This window comes from Scyliorhinus canicula, chromosome 8 (assembly GCF_902713615.1).
Source record: "Scyliorhinus canicula chromosome 8, sScyCan1.1, whole genome shotgun sequence".
NCBI lineage: Eukaryota > Metazoa > Chordata > Chondrichthyes > Carcharhiniformes > Scyliorhinidae > Scyliorhinus > Scyliorhinus canicula.
In genome coordinates, this window is record NC_052153.1 from 76,984,263 (window position 1) to 77,002,939 (window position 18,677).

Genomic DNA, 18,677 nt, shown 5'->3' on the forward strand with positions numbered 1-18,677 from the left:
TGGGACCCTGGAGCTGTGAAGCGATTGTGCTATCCACAATGCTACCGTGCTGCCCTAGGGCAAGAGTTAAAACCACAATCAGATAGCCACAATCCTATTGAATAGTGGAGCAGGCTCAAATGGCCTGCTCCTAAGATACACATTGTAAGTAGCCGAGGCCCAAGCGTTGGTCCTTGTAGTTCCATTAGTAACAACCTGTCAACCCCAAAAAGATACATTATTCCTTTTATTTTCTCTCCATGACCCAATCCTCTATCTGTGCTAATGTGTTACTCCCAATTTTATTCAGTCCTAATTTTTTGTAATAACTTGTGTGTGGTATTTTATTGGGTGTTTTCTGAAAATCCAAATTCCCCATAGTCACAGTTAATTACACCTGAAAACTGTAACAAATTTATCAAATGCAATTGCTCTTTCCTGAATCTATAACTCTGCCTCATCATATTAAGATTTTCTAAGTGCCCTGTTATCAACGACCCTATTAATAGTCTGGCATTTTCCCTACTATTGTCAAACTAACTGACTGTTGTCTTACCTGTGCGGGACCATTCTAGAATTTGGAAAATTCAGGACTATTAAAGCTAAATTCATCCTCTGCTTCTATAGCCACTTTTAAAACCCTAGGTTGTAATCATTCAGTTCCAGGAAGGCGGTTAGCTTTTCATCCCATTCATTTCTCCAGTGCTATTACTTTACCAATTCTACTTTCTTTACCTTCCTTGTTTTCATTAAAATCTTCCGCTCTGCTTCCAGAATGTTTCCTATGATTTCTACCAGGAAGCCAGATACAAAGTATTTGTTTAATATCTGCCATTTTCTTACTCCTCACAATAGTTCCTCTGTTCTCTGCCTGTCAGGATCTCTTGTTTACTCTTGCTGATTGTTTTTTGCATATCTATGCAGCCTTTATAAGCTGTTTTATATCTCTTGCTCGTTTACCTTGATCCTGTTCTCTTTTTTGGCCATCCTTTACTAAATTTTAAAATCTTCTCAATCATCGGGCTTACCTTTTTTGGCAACATTAATAAAGCTTTTCCTTTCATCTGACACACTATTAACTTTTCTAATGAACCATGGTTAGATGCATTCTCCCATCAAGTTTTTATTTCTCATGAAAATGTATAATTATGAATTATCTGTTTAAATGTTTGTCATTGCTTATCTATAATTTTTAAACCTACTTTCACATTCAATCTTGGCCAACTTGTATTTTGCTTTGTTTGAATTCAAGACCCTAGTCTCAAACTCCATTAAATAGCTCGTAAATTCAATATAAATTCATCTTTGGATTATTCTTCCCTAGAGGTTTCTTTATTGCATGATAAATAATTAATACTGTCTTATCACTTCTGAATCTAACATGGCATGCTGCATGGTTGGTCCCTTGACATGCTGATCCTTCACATGAACCTGTCCTCCACACTATCTGTAAATTTGGTTTGCCCAGTCAATGCTAGGATTAAAGTCCCTCATGATTACTACATCACTGGTTTCGTGTTACATGCATCTCCAGTTTCCTACAATTAAATTTGCCCAACACTGCAACTTTTAAAAAAATTCATTCTCGGATTGTGAGAATAGCTGGCAAGGCCAGCATTTGTTGCCTGTCTATATATGAGCTTGAGAAGCTGATGGTGAGACCCCTTCTTGAACTGCTGCAGTCCATGTGGTGCCTCTATGCTGCAGTGCTCTTGGATGGTGTAGGAGCATTTCCGCAGCCTGAGTATTGAGCTAACTTTTACATGGGGTTCCTCCCTCTTAGTTATGGCACAGCTGAATACACAGATCTGCAGACGCACATCAACCTGGTTAAGACGGCTTTATTATTCCAAGCTTGGTCCATGTACATGGGAGAAATATCTGGGATAAATGCCAAAATCAATCTGTCTGACCCTGGTAAAAACACACCAATTGCCCACCCCAGTTGGACTTGATCCAGTCCTTAGAGCTGTCACTTTTTTATATTATCTGGTAAAAATTTACTTTAAGCAAAATATGACTTGTGATCAGCTCATGATTTAACCCTATCCTGCCACCTGTTGTTTACTTGGATCCTGTGTCCATTATAAAGTTGTGTTTTCTGATATTACCATCCTACGTGTCGCAGTCGGTTCCTGTCCACCTCTTTGTTCATCCAAGGACACGATGTCAAATTTGGTTTCCTCTTCAACGCTCCCAAAACGAGTGTCCGAACTAACAGCACCAGCTCTGAATACTTCCAGCTACAGAGAGGAACAAGACAGGGCTGCCCCCTGCCCCCATTCTTGTTCGCACTAATGATCATAGCCCTGCGGGATGCAAAAAGCTGGAAGAGAATCCGGAGAGGAGACAGAGTCTCACTCTATGCAGATGACCTGCTCCTCTGTCTCGAAGCCACAGGAGGGACTGAAGGAAATACTGAAAGAGTTTGGAACCTTCTTGGGCTACAAACGTAACCTGGGCAAAAGCGAGACATTCCCAGTGAACCCAAAAGGGGAAGGGACAAAGCTGAAGGGGCTCCCGTTCAAAACGGCCCAGAACCGATTCAGTTACCTGGGCATCCAAATAGCCAGAGATTGGACACAGATCCACAAGTGGAACCTGACCAGCCTGGTGGAGGAAGTAAAGATCTTCAATGGTGGGGCTCACTCCCACTCTCCCTGGCGGGAAGAGTGCAGACGATCAAGATGAATGCACTGCCAAGGTTCCTCTTCCTGTTTAAATCCATCCCGATCTTCATCCCCAAGGCCTTTTTCCTAAACATAGACAGGCTAATCATGGCATTTGTGTGGGTGTGGGGGGGGGGGGAGAACCTGAGAATTCCCAAACCGACACTGCAAAGAGGGAACGTCAGAGGGGGCCTGGCTCTACCGAACCTACAATACTACCACTGGGCAGCAACGGCAGAAAAAGTGAAGGAATGGGTACAAGAACCCGACACAGATTGGGTACAAATGGAGGCGCCATCCTGTAAAGGAACAACCCTCCGGGCCCTGGCCACAGCAGCACTCTCATCCCCCTCGACAAGGCACACAACGAGCCCAGTGGTAGCGGCCACGCCGAGAACGTGGGCCCAGTTGAGACAGCACTTCGGGATAACCAAAATGTCCCTTATGGCCCCCATCTGTGGGCAATCGCAGATTCCCCCCAGCCATGCTAGATACCACCTTCAAAAGATGAAGGCGGGACGGGGCCACACCGACAGTCAGGGACTTCTATGTAGTTCACAGACTGGTGACACTGGACGAACTGACGAGAAAGTGGAAACTAGCAAGAGGACAGGAATTGAGACACCTCCAAATAAAGCACTTCCTCTGCAAAGGGACAGTAGGGTACCCTGAGTCCCCATAAAGCGCACAACTAGAGAACCTGATCTCTCTTCACCCCCCCCCCACCCCCCCCACCCTTCCCGCATCTTGTGCCTATGAGGGAAAATATACGGACAGCTACTGGATAGAGCCTGAACACCACTGGATGGGACCAGACAAAAATGGGAGGACGAACTGGGGACAGAGGTAGGATGGGGACTGTGGAGCAAAGCACTGAGCAGGGCGAGCTCCACCTCCTCCTGTGCAAGGCTACGCCTAATGCAGCTCAAAGTGGTGCACAGCGCACCTGACCAGAACCCGAATGAGCAGGTTCTTCCCGGGAGTGGAGGACAAATGTGAATGGTGCCAGAGGGGCCCGGCCAACCATATCCACATGTTTTGGGCTTGCCCCAAGCTTGCTGGGTTGTGGACAGCCTTCTCTAAGGCAATGTCCAAGGTTGTGTGGGTGAGGGCGAAGCCATGCCCAATAGTGGCAATCTTCAGGGTATCTGAGCAGCCGGAGCTACACATGGGGAAGGGTGCCAATGCCCTTGCTTTCGCTTCCCTAATCGCACGCCGGAGAATCCTGCGTGGCTGGCGATCGGCAGCACTGCCCAAAGTTGCAGACTGACTCGCTGACCTCTCGGAATTTCTCCACCTGGAGAAGATTAAGTGCGCCATCCGAGGGCCAGAGGAAGGCTTCCTGGATACTTGGGGGCAATTCGTCGGCCTGTTCCAAAACCTGTTCAAGGCGAGGAACGGAGTAAGCCGGGGAAAAAAATGAAGAACCAAAGGACTGCGCAACCTGGGGGGCGGGTGGAGAAAAATGGATAAACCACAAGAGAAGAGGAAGGGTGCTGAAACCAGTGGGGTTGGGGGGGTGATATCATAGACCGATCCAGAGGGCAGCAAAATGTACGTACAGTTAGTCAAATGAAGGACAAAACAAATCTCTCTGTCAAATAAAGCAAATTAGCGCAGGCAAGAAAAATGCAATGTATACAAGTAACAACTGTTTATAAATATGAGAAAAGCCAATAAAGAGATTTTCAAACGAAAAAAAAAAGTTGGTTTCCTCTACACCATGGATTGTCTAGGACAGGATATTGAGGGCACTGATATAAACTGTTCACTGAGTTGACCGTGTTATTTTCTGACCACATAATCCTGTTCGTCTCAAAAACATGGGCACACTCCCTTCAGATGGGAGTTCCAGGGTTTTGTCCCAATGACAGTAATGAAATTCCAAGTCAAAGTGGTGTATTCCCAGAGGTGGGAATAATACCTCTATACCAGTATTTTGCTGCCATGTCATTCTAGATTGTGGAGGTTGTAGGTTTGGAAGTGCTGTTGTAGGAGTCGTCGCAAGTTATTGCAGTGCAGCTCATATCTGATGTATACTGCAGACACTGCTTGCTGTGGGGGGTGTAGATAATGAATGCTTTACATGGTGGATGGGGCGCTGATCAATTGGGCTACTTTGTCCTGGATGGTGTCAAACTCCTTGAGAGTTGTTGGAGCTGCACGTATCCAGGCAAATGGACAGTATTCAATCACGCCCCTGACTTATGCCTTGTAGATTGCCGGCAGACTTTGGGGAGCCAGGCGGTGAGTTACTTGCTGCAGGAGTTCCAGCTCCTGCCCTGTTGTTTAGCCACAGTATTTTTTTTTTTTGAAAAATATTTTTATTCACGTTTTCAACATTTTACCATTCTTACAATACCCAACCCACCCCCTTTACCTTTTGACAACAACCAGGTCACCAAAAGATAAAACGAACAACCCCTATCTGGTGGAATCCCTCCTCTTCCTCTTCTCAGAGCAAATTTCACCTTCTCCAAACGCAGGAACTCCATTAGATCCCCCAGCCACACGGAGGCACTGGAGGGGAGAAGCTGACCTCCACCCCAACAGAGCCTGCGAGCAATCAACGAGGCGAAGGCTAAAATATCTGCCTCCGCCCATCTGCAGCTCTGGCAGGTCTGACGCCCTGAATATGGCCTCCAGGAGCCTGGCTCCAATTCTACATGGGCATGATGTAGAAAAATGGCCCACAATATTTCTCCAGCTTCAGGCAGGACCACAACATATGGACATGATAGGTTGGGCCTCTCCTGCACCACTCGCAACTATCCTTCACCCCCTCATAATCAGCTGGCTCATCCTTGCCTTTGTTAAGTGTGCCCCATGCATCGCTTTTAATTCAATCAACCCCATCCCCGCACACCAGGTCGAGGTATTGACCATCACAGCATTTCACACCATAATTCTTTCAGCCCCATTCCCAACTCTTCCTCCCATTTGGCCATACCCCCTTCCACGCACCCCTTATCCTCCTCCATAATCCTCTGTAGATGGCTGAAACGACCCCTCTCTCCCCCCACCTGCAGCACCTCTTCCAACAACGAGGAGGACTGTGCCACTGGGAGGCTCAGCAAAACCTTTCTTGCAAAATTCTGCACCTGCATATACCTGAAGCCCTCCTCACACTGGAGCCCATACATCACCCCCAGCTCCTCTAAACTTGCAAATCGCCCCTCCAGAAACAAATCCTTCATCTCTTTTACCCCTTTCTCCTCCCATCCCCAGAACCTCACATCCATCCTCCCTGGCTCAAACCAGTGATTCCCTCTTATTGGCATCGACCTCGACCCTGCCCTCAACTTGAAGTGCTGTTGGAATTGCCCCCAAATATTCAGTGTGGCTACCAGGACAGGATTAGCCGAATACCTCCACGGGGCGAACAGTAGCCATGCCGTTGCCAGCGCCCCCAACCCTTTACATGAACCCGCCCCCTACCGCATCCACAGAGCCTCCGTCTCCATACTCCATCCCGCACCTTCGTTGCATTCGCCGCCCAGTAATAGTGCAAGAAGTTTGGAAGGGCAAAGCCCCCCCCCCTCCCCCCGACTGCTGCTCTCTTTGGAACAGCACCTTTCTTATCCTCGCTACCGTCCCTGCCCACAGGGTGAAACCAGCCAATCGAAAGATTGAGGGTGGGGATGTTTTTGGAGTTGCTGCCTCTGTTAATTGTTTAATTGTCCATCACCATGCATGTCTAGATATGGCAAGGAGATCTGACTTGGTTTTGGGATCGCTTAGCTCTGTCTATAGCATACAGTTGCTTTTTAACTTGTAGTCCTGTATTCTACCTTCACCAGTTTGGCATCTCATTAAGTATACATGGTTCCTGGCATACTTTCCTGCACTCCTCTTGACCCATGGTTGGATTGCCTGGCTTAATTGTAATGGTGGAGTGAGAAATTCTGGGCCATGAGGTTATTGATTGTGATTGAATATGATTCTGCTGCAGATGGCCCACAGCACCTGATGGATGCTCAGTTTGATTCGCACTACCGAATTCTCCCACTTGCTGCTCCTCTCTTTCTTGGCCCAGCGCAGCACACACTCCCGATCACTAAGTCGATGGAACCGCACCAGCACCGCCCGTGGGGGTTCATTTGCCTTGGGCCTCCTGGCCAGCACTCTGTGAGCTCCCTCAAGCTCCAGGGGCAAATGGAAGGACCCCGCTCCCATCAACGAGCTCAACATCGTGGTCACGTACGATGGGAGATCCGACCCCTCCAGCCCCTCTGCCAGGCCCAGGATCCTCAAATTCTTTCACCTCGTGCGAACGTCCAGCTCCTCCAAGCGGTCTTGCCACTTTTTGTGAAGTGCCTCGTGCAACTCCACTTTCCCCACGAGGACCACGGCCTCCTCCTCCCACTCAGCGGCCTGCTGCTGCAACTCCCGAATGGACACCTCCTGGGCCGCCTGGGTCCCAAGCAGCTTGTTGGTAGTCGCATTCAGGGAGTCCAGCAACTCAGCCTTCAGCTCCGCAAAACAGCGCAGAAGAGAGGCTTGCTGCTCCTGCGCCCACTTCCACCAGTCCTCGGGTGTTCCGCCGGCCGCCATTTTGTCCTCCTTCCCCCGCTTTTCTTGGGGAGCTGCTGCAGCTTTTTCCTTTACCCCACTCCGGGTGAGCACCATACATTATGGGGAATGCTCCTCTAGACACCTTCCCTCACTGGGATTCGTTGAGACAGCGCCGTTTGGGGCCCTCAAATCGGCCCAAAAGCCCTTAAGTAGCGGGGGCTGCGATGCGGCTTAGCTCCGCATAGCCGCAACCGGAAGTTTCCAAAGCCGATTTTCTGACCGCTCCACTACTAGTCCAGGCCATCCACCGGTGGAGAATCTGAGAAGGAGTGTTCCCACACGGGGAAAAGTCCAAACAGCACCACTACGAGCCCTTAAAAGAGCCCCAAAGTCCGAAAATAGCGGGAGCCACTGAACGTGCGGCTTAGCTCCGCATCACCGCTACCGGAAGTCCGTCCCCGCTTCTTCAATGGCCTTGGTGAGATCTTTTCACAGTTCTTCCCTCTGCTGCTAGAATTCAGCTTTCATAAAGGCCCTCAAGTCAGCTTGAGGCCTCTAAGCTGGCCCTTCCCCCGCCTGCATGCTTGCAGAGGCTTTTGTCTGCTGCTGCTTCAGCCAAATCAGCCAAATCTTGCACTGTTTCTGAGGGTCTGATAACCAAGAAACATACTATTCCTGGGGGAAAGTACTCCTCGAACATTCACCTACGCCTTTTCATCGACATTCCAACCCGTGCCGCCCAAAAAAGAGCTCTTTTCTGTAACCTTGGGCAGGAGCTGCCTCTGTGAGATCACTCACTCCATGGTGCACACCGGAAGTCTGGATGCTCAGTTTGAACTACTAGATCTATTGAGTCTATTCTGCTTAACTTGGTGGCACTGCCTGATATCACTGTGGAGAGTGTCCCCTGTGTCAAGGAATTTGTCTCTACAGAACTGTGCAATGGCCAAGCTTATCGATCCTGTCACGTACAGGCTCGTTTGTAGATGCGTTCAATAGCTATGCCCTTCAGGAATCAACCAGCTCAGTTATTGGTGATAACCAGTGACACTTGGTGGTGACAATTAAATTCTCATACCCAAAAGTGCATTGTGTTCTGATACCCTTGTTACTCAATCCAAGCGGTTTTCAACATGAAGGAGCACTATCTGTTGTAGGTGGTAATTGACCTACCAGGTCAGGCTGTTGCTTCATTAGTCTGTGGGACAGTTCTTCAAATTCTGGTACAGGTCCCTAGATGTTAATGAGGAGAACCGTTTGTGGTTGACTGGGCTGGGATTGCTGTGCTAGGACAGACCGGTTAAGGACTGAACCAAATGACTTCTGAGAACAATCTGGGCATCTTATGACTATTACTAATGATGGTTGTCATTTTATTCCAGATTTATTAATTAATTGAATTCAGGGTGTCAGGGTGAGATTTGAACTTTACAGTCTAGTTCTTCATTTTCTTGTGCCTCCTTGCTCCCCTCCCCTTTAAAATTATTTGCCCCATAGTGCATGGATGTATTCTAGGCTCCAGTCCAGTCTGTTGTCACGCTCTAATATTCAGTGTTGAAAACTGGTCTTGGGAGTGGCAAATGCCTGGAAGGTTCTTGCACTGCCTGCCACCTCTTACCCTCCCAGATGGACACCTACTTACTGTTCTCTGAAACTATCTGTAGCTGCTTGATGACCACCTCTTGGAACATACAAGAGGTGTTCTGAGAAATGCCTCTGACTGTTTGTTTCTTAAGCTCAGAAACCTTGAAATTGTGTTTGAACAATGGAGGCATTTTCTACACACACCGCCTCCTGGAGATCCCAATCGGCACAGGAATTGCAGACAATTTCAGCAATCCCGTCCTTTTTCTTAAATAAAAGTACCCTTTGATTTATACAATTACTGATTTGATTATTTGTGTATTTTCTGTTATCCCTCGGTTAAAATTAACAACCCCCCCCCCCCCCCCCCCCCCCCCCCGCACCAAATTCCTGTTGCTACTGTTTGCAAGTTGTACTTCTTAGTAGATGCCACAGGTTTGCACGTAGCAAATACACCCCAACCAATCGCTATACCTTTTGCAGACTGATTTTGTTGTAGATTTCTTAAATTCATACATGGAGGTGGGCATTGTTGGCAAATGCCAGGATTTGTTGGCCATCCCATGCCCTTGAACTGAGTGGCTTGCTGGGCCATTGCAGAGGGCATTTGAGAGTCAACCACTTGACGTGGGTCTGGGGTCACATGTAGGCCATTTCAGGTAAGAACATTCACCATTAGTGAACCAGGTAGGTTTTTGCAACAACTGATAATGGCTCATGGCCATCATTAGACTTTTATTCCAGATTTTACTGAATTCAAATGTCACCATCTGCTGTGGTGAGATTTGAAGCTGGGTCCCCAGACCATGACTCTGGGCCTCAGGTCACTAGTCCAATGGCAATGCCACTATGCTACCACCTCCCTTAACTCTCCCTTATTATCTATCATTTTAACTTTTTAAAAAACACTGTTTTTCTTCATCCCCCTGCTCTCACCTTTCTGATAAACTTAAAGGCAATAATTATCCGAGGAGCAGTTCAGTTACGCAATGCGTTTCTGGAAATGCAACACTTCCTCAAATTCCGATCTCTCTGAAATATGCCTCATGGGTTTTTGATGGTACTGAAAAGAATTGAGGTAGCCAGTGTAATACCAACATTGAACTTACATTTAATTATTGTTGTAGCCACCAAATTGCAAAGATAAAAGGTGGATTTTTTTTTAAGACCAGGAGTTTCTTCCCTCTTTTTTTTTTTCTAAAAGGAAAGGAAATTATTGTTGTGACATCATTATTAAGTTGCCAGTTAAGCTTCTGTATCTTTTCAAATAATTTTAATATTTTGATTTCTTTAGGTGTTGTGCAGGGAATGGTCACAGGAATCAGAGGGTTGTGCAATGGCCTTGGACCTGCTCTATATGGTTTTATTTTCTACATGTTTCATGTGGAGCTGGATGCTACCCCTGACGAGAAGGTCCATGTACAAAATTCCAAAATGGAGGTAAATTTTGACATCTGACATGTTAGGAGATTGTATTCTAATACAGTAGAATATTTCACATTTAACTTCAACTGAAGGTCTTAAAAAAAACCTTGGTTTCCATTGAATTTGTTCTACCATCAGTAACCCTAAGTTCTGATAGTATTTTGAGTTGTTATTTGGATATGAACTACCTTTCAATTCCATTGAAATCAACCTTGGATTTCAATTTGAATTTCAAAAACAAATCCGTTTCTGCCTGACTCCTAATATCAATGAATGATCATGTGGCTTACAGACCAAGTAACGGATTTTTTTTTTCTTTTTATAAATTTAGAGTACCCAATTTTTTTTTCCAATTGGGGCAATTTAACGTGGTCATGCCACTGACCCTGCACATCTTTTTGGTTGTGGGGTGAGACCCATGCAGACAATGGGAGAATGTGCAAACTCCACACAGACAGTGACCTGGGGCCGGGATCGAACCTGGCACCATCAAATAAGGATCTTAAGCTAATTGCAATACTTCACTTTTTAATCGGTCTTTGGGTACAATGAAATGAAAATCGCTTATTGTCACAAGTAGGCTTCAAATGAAGTTACTGTGAAAAGCCCCTAGTCGCCACATTCTGCCGCCTGTTCGGGGAGGCTGGTACGGGAATTGAACTGTGCTGCTGGCCTGCCTGGGTCTGATTTAAAAGCCAGCGATTTAGCCCAGTGTGCTAAACCAGCCCCATAGTGGAAAAGGCTTTGCGTCTGGTAGCGAGGGGAAACTGCCTCTAGCTTTCTAACTTCCTGTGGCCATTAAATCGCTCCCTTTGTCATCTCTTCAATATCGTATCACAAAGCTGATCTTTTTTGAAAAAAATATTCCCACCTTGTTATCTCTTGCAATGCAGCATTTTCTTAGTTTCAGGATGGTAAAGTAACTTGCTCCCATGTTTTTATTAGTGGTGCTGTGCCCAAGCTCCTAAATCAGAGCATTAATGTACTCCAGCGAGATGGTCAACAGAAAATTGAGATGGAATGTTTATTATTATTATGTCCAATCCTCCAATCAATAAGTAAAAATGCTATATGATCACACTTCCCAATAATTAATTGATAAAGCTTCATGCAAAAGAAACAACAACATTTGCATTCATAGTCTTTCTAACATCTGCAATTTAATGCTTTGTTGCAGCATTTTTATATCCTCTGCATGGTTTCAGGCAAGTAATTCCCTTTGAAATGGAAGCAGATTTTTACTTATTATTTGATAACGTAGGGCAGCACGGTGGCACAGTGGTTAGCATTGCTGCCTACGGCGCTGAGGATCCGGGTTCGAATCCCGGCCCTGGGTCACTGTCCGTGTGGAGTTTGCACATTCTCTCCATGTCTGCGTGTGTTTCACCCCACAACCCAAAGATGTGCAGGATAAGTAGATTGGACACTCTAAATTGCCCCTTAATTGGAAAAAATAATTGGGTACTCTAAATTTATTTAAAAAGAAAAGAAAATTATTTGATTACACTGAAAGTATGAAGTTGGGGGGAATTTTGTGCCCGTGTTCACCGCGAGCGCGAGTACAAATAGCAACAAAGACGCAAAGTCCTGTAAGAGCTGGAAACCGAGAGTCTCGCCTGCAAAATCTCACTTTGATTTTCCCTGCCCCCCAGCCAGTAACTTAACAAGGAAACCTCATTACAATATATTTAATTATAATTCACAGACTTCCTCACCATATCATCCCTCCACTTTAGGAATTCTCATCACGTTGGCAAGGTTCCCAGTACCTAGTTCACATTTTTGAAAACCAGTCAGGGATGCTCAAGTAAGTATAGCCCTCAGGGGACGGGAACATACCCAGGCAGTTCCCCAGCACTGCCCACAGGTATGAAGGGAAACCTCCATAAGCTCCTTTTGGGAAAGGAGGGTGGGGGGCTTGGGGGCGATCTCGCTTTTCTGCAGGAGGGTTGAGGGGTCCCCATTTTCTGTGGTAGGGGCGGTCTCCCTTCGCCTGTGGGGGTTTAGATCTTGTTTTGGAGTGCCCTTTTTAAAAACAGGGCCCTGAACCATGACAGCGTGGCTATGGCTGCATATTTTGTTGCACCAAGTGCTTTATTATCTGAAGAGAAAAGTCGACTGCAGTGGTGAGCTTCATGTCTGTTTTCCCACCTCAGTCAGCACTCTGTGGGAAATTCCTACCCGTTATTTTTGCCCTTGTCTTGACTATGAAGTGCTTTAATCCTTACCTAATGAACATTGATTTGCTGCATTTCGTTTTATTAATCATTTTCCGGCATGTTGCACAAACCTTTTGATGCTTCAGTATTGTGCCGTATTTAACTTCTGTCATAAAGATGGGACAGTTTGTTAATTTATCACCAGTTTACGGAAATCTCGTACTTCAAAAATGCAACTAATTCTGTTCTGTGAAAATCTGCAATTTGTTCTTTGCACAAGAAGTTCAGGAAGCCCACCGAGTACCTATTTTAATGTACTTTCCTCTCTCTCTTCCACATCTCCTCTCCTATCCTCAGGCAGTTAGTGAACTGAAGATCTTCCCCAGTACTCTGTTCTGTAAGGAAGACATTTTCTTCTGTGGCTTTTAACTAATACTAGCCACAAAGGAAAATAACACCTAACATCTGCAAAGTAAAATTGGCTAGCTCCATGAGTGCTTGTTCTCCTTTTAACATTTCTCTTCCAGCCCTTCCATCATTATCTTTGGATTATCCCAAGGTTCTAGTCTTGGCTTTTCCTCATTGTAATATTGCTGATTTCATTGCAGATATGAGATCAAGCTCTACTTACATGCTGATGCCACCTGATTAACTTTTCTACACCCTCTCTCAAGCGCACTAGAGCGTCTATATTGCTGGTTTATTTATACGCCAACCAGCCTTGTCTGAGTTGCCATTCTCTCCAGCTGATTGTTGGAAAAACTCAAGCCTTTGTATTCCACTTCAGCCGCTGTCTACGATTTCCCACTCCTGTCACTGTCTCCGGCTAAACCATATTGTTCACAATCTCAGCATCCTATTTGGCTCAGCTCTTATTCAAACCCCATATCTTCTGTATCACAAACACTGGCTGGCTCCACCTCCATAACAAGATGCTTTCTCAGTCCATCTGCCACTAAAACCCCTTTTGTTCTGGACTTGGTTACTCTAATGCTTATTCCAACGCCACAGGCTGGCTTTCTGTTATTCACCCTCTTTTTTTTTTTTAAGTTGGAGCTCATCTAAAGCTATATCTTGTCCCACATGAAGTCCCGTTTACCTGAAATCCCTGCCTTTGCTAAACCTCATTGGTCCCTGTTCCCCCAATTTCTTAAATACAAGAATGAGAATATCTAAATCTCTCCATAGCCCCACCTATCTTTGTAACCTTTGTCAGCTCTATAACTCTCGCCCTCAAACTGTCACTTCTGCCTGCCTTTGCATTACCGACTTTGTGCCCAACCCCTGACATGTTTTCAGTTATAGAATCATAGAAAAATTACAGCACAGAAGGAGACAATTCGACCCATCCTATCCGTGCCAGCCAGAGGACACCCAGGTGCCTTTTCTAATCCCACCTTCCTGGACCCGACCCATAGACATGTAGCTTGCAGCACTTAAAGTGCAGATCCAGGTACTTTTTTTTAGAAGAGTTTAGGGTATCTGCCTCCACTACCAACTCGGGGAACAAATTTCAGACACTCACTACCCTCTGCGCGAAAAAAAAATCTTTCTGTTATCCCCTCTCCACCTTCTGCCACATATCTTGAATCTATGTCCCGGTTCTAAAATTCTCTGCCAAGGGAAACAATTTTATCCTATCCACTCTCTATTTCTGTACACCTCAATCGTCACCCCTCAGCCTCCTTTGTTCCAAGGAAGATAATAATAGTCTTTCATTGTCACAAGTATGAAGTTACTGTGAAAAGCCCCATGTCGCACATTCCAGTGCCTGTTCAGTTAAGCTGGTACTGGGAATTGAACCCGCGCTGCTGGCCTTGTTCTGCATTACAAACCAGCTGTCTAGCCCACTGAGCTAAACCGGCCCCACTCTATCTAATCTCCTCGTAGCTACATTTTTCTCTCCCAGCCCACATTCCTGTAAACTGCCTCTGCACTCGCTCCAGAGCAATTACATCCTTCCCATAATGTAGCGACCAGAAGTGTGCACGATATTCCAGTTGTGGCCTCACCAGTGTTTATACAGTTCCAACATTATATCCGTACTTTTATATTCCATGCCTCTGCCAATCGAGGAGAGCATTCCATATGCTTTCTTCACAACCTTGTCTACTTGAACTGCTGCCTTTAGGGACCTGTGTACATGTGTGCCAAGATCTCTCATCACCTACCCCTCTTGGTATATTCCCATTTATTGTGTACTCTCTATAAATATTTGCCCTAAATTGACCTCGCACCTCTGTTAAAATCCATCTGCCACTTCATCACTCACTCCAGCAAACCATCTATATTGTTTTAGAGATTATTACTGGGCCAATCTTTGTGTTATTTGCAAATTTCCCAATTGTGCCCCCCCCCCACATTCTTGTCCAAATCATTAATATATAACAAACAGTAAGGGTTCCAACACCAAGCCCTGTGGAACACAACTTGAAACTTTCCATTCGCAAGGGCATCCATTGACGGTGACTCTTTGTTTCCTGTTACTAAGCCAAATCTTTATCCAGTTTGCTACATTGCCCTGTATCCCATGGGCTTTTACTTTTTTTGACCAATCTGTCATGTGGGACCTTGTCAAATGCCTTACTAAATCCATGTACATGGCACAGTGGTTAGCATTACTGCCTCACCGCACCAGGGACCCGGGTTTGATTCCAACCTCAGATGATTGTGTGGAGTTTGCACTTTATCCCCTTGTCTGCGTGGGTTTCCTCTGGGTGCTCTGGTCTCCTCCCACAGTCCAAAGATGTGCAAATTAGGTCATTTGGGCATAATCATTGCCCCCAAGTGTGTCCAAAAGATTAGATGGGGTTATGGGGAAAGGGCAGGGGGATTGGGCTTTGCATGGTTGGTGCAGACTCGATGGGCCAAAGGCCTCCTGCACTGTGGAGATTCTATGAACATCCACTGCACTACCTTCATCAACCCTTCTGATTCTCAAAGAATTCAATCATTTTTGTGAAGCAGGACCTTCCTTTAACAAATCCATGCTGTCTGGTGTCCATTGCTAGAATTCTTTCCCAAAACTACCACCTCCTTTAAGACTCCCTTAAAGCTTTTTTGACTAAATTTGAATCCCCATTCCAATATTCAAAGTAAAACATGTTTGAATATTTTTCCAGTGTTATAAAGATGCAATATAAATGTGAGCTGTTGGCAATTGCTGATTCCTTCATTCCTTTCTTCTTCATTCAGGATTCCATTATCCCTGGACCACCTTTCTTGTTTGGAGCCATTACAGTCCTGGTAGCTTTTATGGTCGCCTTATTTATTCCTGAACATGGCACCCCTGGTAAAGCCAGTACTGCAAGGAAGCATAGCAGCAGTCTTGGCAACAATCCCACCACTCCCCCCATTAGCAGTGACGAGGACAATGAGCCACTGCTGCAGGACAGCAGTGTGTGAGGATATTAGCTTTGAAGAAAAATTGCAGATCTAAATAAAGAAATGTGTTGACTCCACTGTATCTACGGGACATAGAAAGACCAAATGGCCTATGAAAATTGGAAACGTTTTGAAGAAGGGCTACCTTGAGATCTGTGGAAGTGGATGTAGCCATGTGGTTTTAATTGCTTCATTTTTAATGCAAGCTACTTGAATCCAATATTCAGCACTGCCAGTTAAAGTACTATCCAAAGTGTCATCCTGATGAAAAGAACTTCCATTGGATGCTGATGATCAGCACCCAGATAATTTTGGAGAAGGGACACATTGAGGCACATCTCAGGGTTGTAACTTGTACACCAATTGAAACAGGGAAGGAAAATTTTGTTAAGGTTGATCTGATCTTTTTATTACCCCTGTAATAATAAACTCTTTACCAATTGGATTTCAGTTTGTGTTCCCTTTAGCTGTGGTAATTTATACTATTACCCCTAAAATGAAAAATCATCCAATCCACCAAGTCTGTATACATCACAGTGCATTTGTTTCCGTTGAATTCATGAAATTCCACAGAATGCCACAGGTGGGGAAGTGAAGAGAAGGGATCCAAATGACTTGCATAGAAATGTGTACATAGATTTTTGAAGATGGCTATGCAAATCAGGAAGAATCAAAGTAACTTCACTTTGCAAAGTATTAAAGAAGGCAATCTGTGAAACTACAACCCTAACTTCCCTCAGCCTTCTTACAAAATTTGAATACAGTACATTGTGGAAATATTAAATTCACTACTTTGGCTTATAGATGAATTGAACAAAAGTTATTCAATAGCAACAGTTGTAATAACTAAGCTGTAGATTCTGGTGTCGACATCCCAGGCAATTGAGCTACTAAGATTAAAAGAAACGCTTGTTTTTTTCATTTGTAAGGCTCGTTAAGCAAGAAAATTTCAAGCGCCTACTGCATATCTCTTTTTTTTTAATTTTGAGAAGGCTGTGGTTTGAAGTATCTATTAAAAGGAGATTATTTTTCATATAACTTTCAGGTAAGGATAAAACTTTACCTGCGAAAGTAACTGCAGTTTTTTAAAGAACAAATATGTATGGATTATCTAATACTATTTTTGACATGAATTTTATATTTAATGTTTCAAGCAAATATTGTGGGGAATTTAGAGAAACCTTTTTGTACTGGAGTGAAAAGCTGCTTTTTGTTTTTAAAGTCAAAAAGATTTCCCTAAAACTGCAGAAAGTTGTCACAGTTTGGCAGATTAACCATGTCCCTGTTCTTTCCTTGCACTTGGCCTCAGCTGCTAACCGTGCATAGCCTCAAACACATAATCTGCTACCTCAGCTTTATCCTATATGCAAGCAGCTTTGTAGGCCTGCTACCGTTAATTCTGATCTCTTCTCTGCTACTATGTGCGTTAGAGCATAAACCAACTGGACTGAGTTCACTTGTGAACCAGTGGAATGCTGTTTTGTGCGGTTCTTTTGGCACTTAAAATCTCTCGATATTATTGAACCGTCTGCTTTGCCAGAAGTTCATTTTGATGGAAGAAGCACATTCCCATGAAAGACCTTTTGACCCAGTGTACTTGGGTAAGCTTGACTAATTAAACAGTTCCATTGAATATAATTTTGTAATCCCAGAAAGAAAGCTTAATTTGGTAGAAATAAATATTAGATACGATTATAAAAATGTATAACTTGTGCATTTCATTCAGATGTTTTTTTGTAAACTTTGGAAAATGGTTTCCCCGTGGCTGTGTTTAAATGATCAGATATAATTAGTGAAAAATCTAATTTTCAGAGCCCCCCCCCAAATTTTCGTGAATCAAATTTTCAATATTATCTATATGGATGTCCTCATCAATCCTTTTTGATTTTTCCTTTATACTGGAGTTATTTTGCCATCAAATACCAAGTAAAGAAATGCACTAAACATGGTCATTTTGAGGATAGGCTATGCCTTAAAATACGGTGATAATTTACTTGGTAGTAGTTTTCCTGTTAAATTCTGTAACTCCTATATCTGGTTGGAAACCATATAAAGTTTCTACTTGGATAAGTGATGTGGAGAAAAGTGGCAAAGAGCAAGAATTTGTCATCAATCACGCGATTGTGTTGGGGGAGGTGTGATTTTCTAAAATTGAGCATTAATAAAACTGTGCTCCTGAAGGGCAATACAAGGTGTAGTTTGCCACTGGCAGATTCACCTGTTAGATCATTATTGGCACTTTGATATTGGTCTTTTCCACAACAAAACCTCAACCACCCAATTGATTTTCTTATCCATTACAGTCCAAGATAGGCTTTCGATTTCAGAGAAAATAACTGGTTCCTTCATTATTTTTCAGATGCACTAAAGTTTGCATTAAATTTTTAATTGAGAATTTCTAAATTTACTGAAAATGTGGCTCATCTGATTTCTGGTCACTTTTTGTGGAGTTTGATAATGATCTGTATGCACACAGATTGTGCTCAAGTGCAATGTGTTGTATATTGTGAAGAAAATTCCTAAAAAGGAAAGTCATTTCCAGTTTTAAAAAAAGTATATATTATAAAATATATTTTTCTGAACTAGTTCACAAAAGCAGAGATTAAAGGCATCTTGGCACTGGTATTGTTCCTATCCTGTTAGTTATATTACCACTTTCTTCAAATGTGCCTCATCTGGAACTGTATAAAATGTACATTTAAAAAAAAAAACTTCAAAGTAATTTATTAAAATAAGTAAACCCAGCAAACTGGTCATGTAGTACTGTGTATTCTGTTGTACCTGTGACATTTATAATTCACTTGCCAGTTTTTTATTTTGCTATTTGAAGGATCACAATCTCCATTTTTATGTAGGATTATTACCTAGAACCTACGCTAGCATTGTCATTTCTTTCAGCAATAATGTTGATGGCATTTTGGTTTCACTTGAATTCACCCACATGATTTTGGTGGTTAGCATG

General features: G+C 44.0%; 1 protein-coding gene across 2 annotated transcripts in view; it reads left to right on the top strand.

Annotated features, from left to right (window-relative positions):
• The window catches only part of LOC119970334 (hippocampus abundant transcript 1 protein-like), a 104,702-nt gene extending 86,242 nt beyond the window's left edge, over positions 1-18,460 (top strand). For both annotated transcript variants that reach the window (XM_038804776.1, XM_038804777.1), the window contains exons 11-12: positions 10,042-10,187; positions 15,527-18,460. In XM_038804776.1, the coding sequence (XP_038660704.1) occupies positions 10,042-10,187; positions 15,527-15,736 (356 nt within the window). In that variant the 3' untranslated portion in view covers positions 15,737-18,460. The remainder of the gene's footprint in view (positions 1-10,041; positions 10,188-15,526) is intronic.
• The last annotated feature ends 217 nt before the right edge of the window (positions 18,461-18,677 follow it).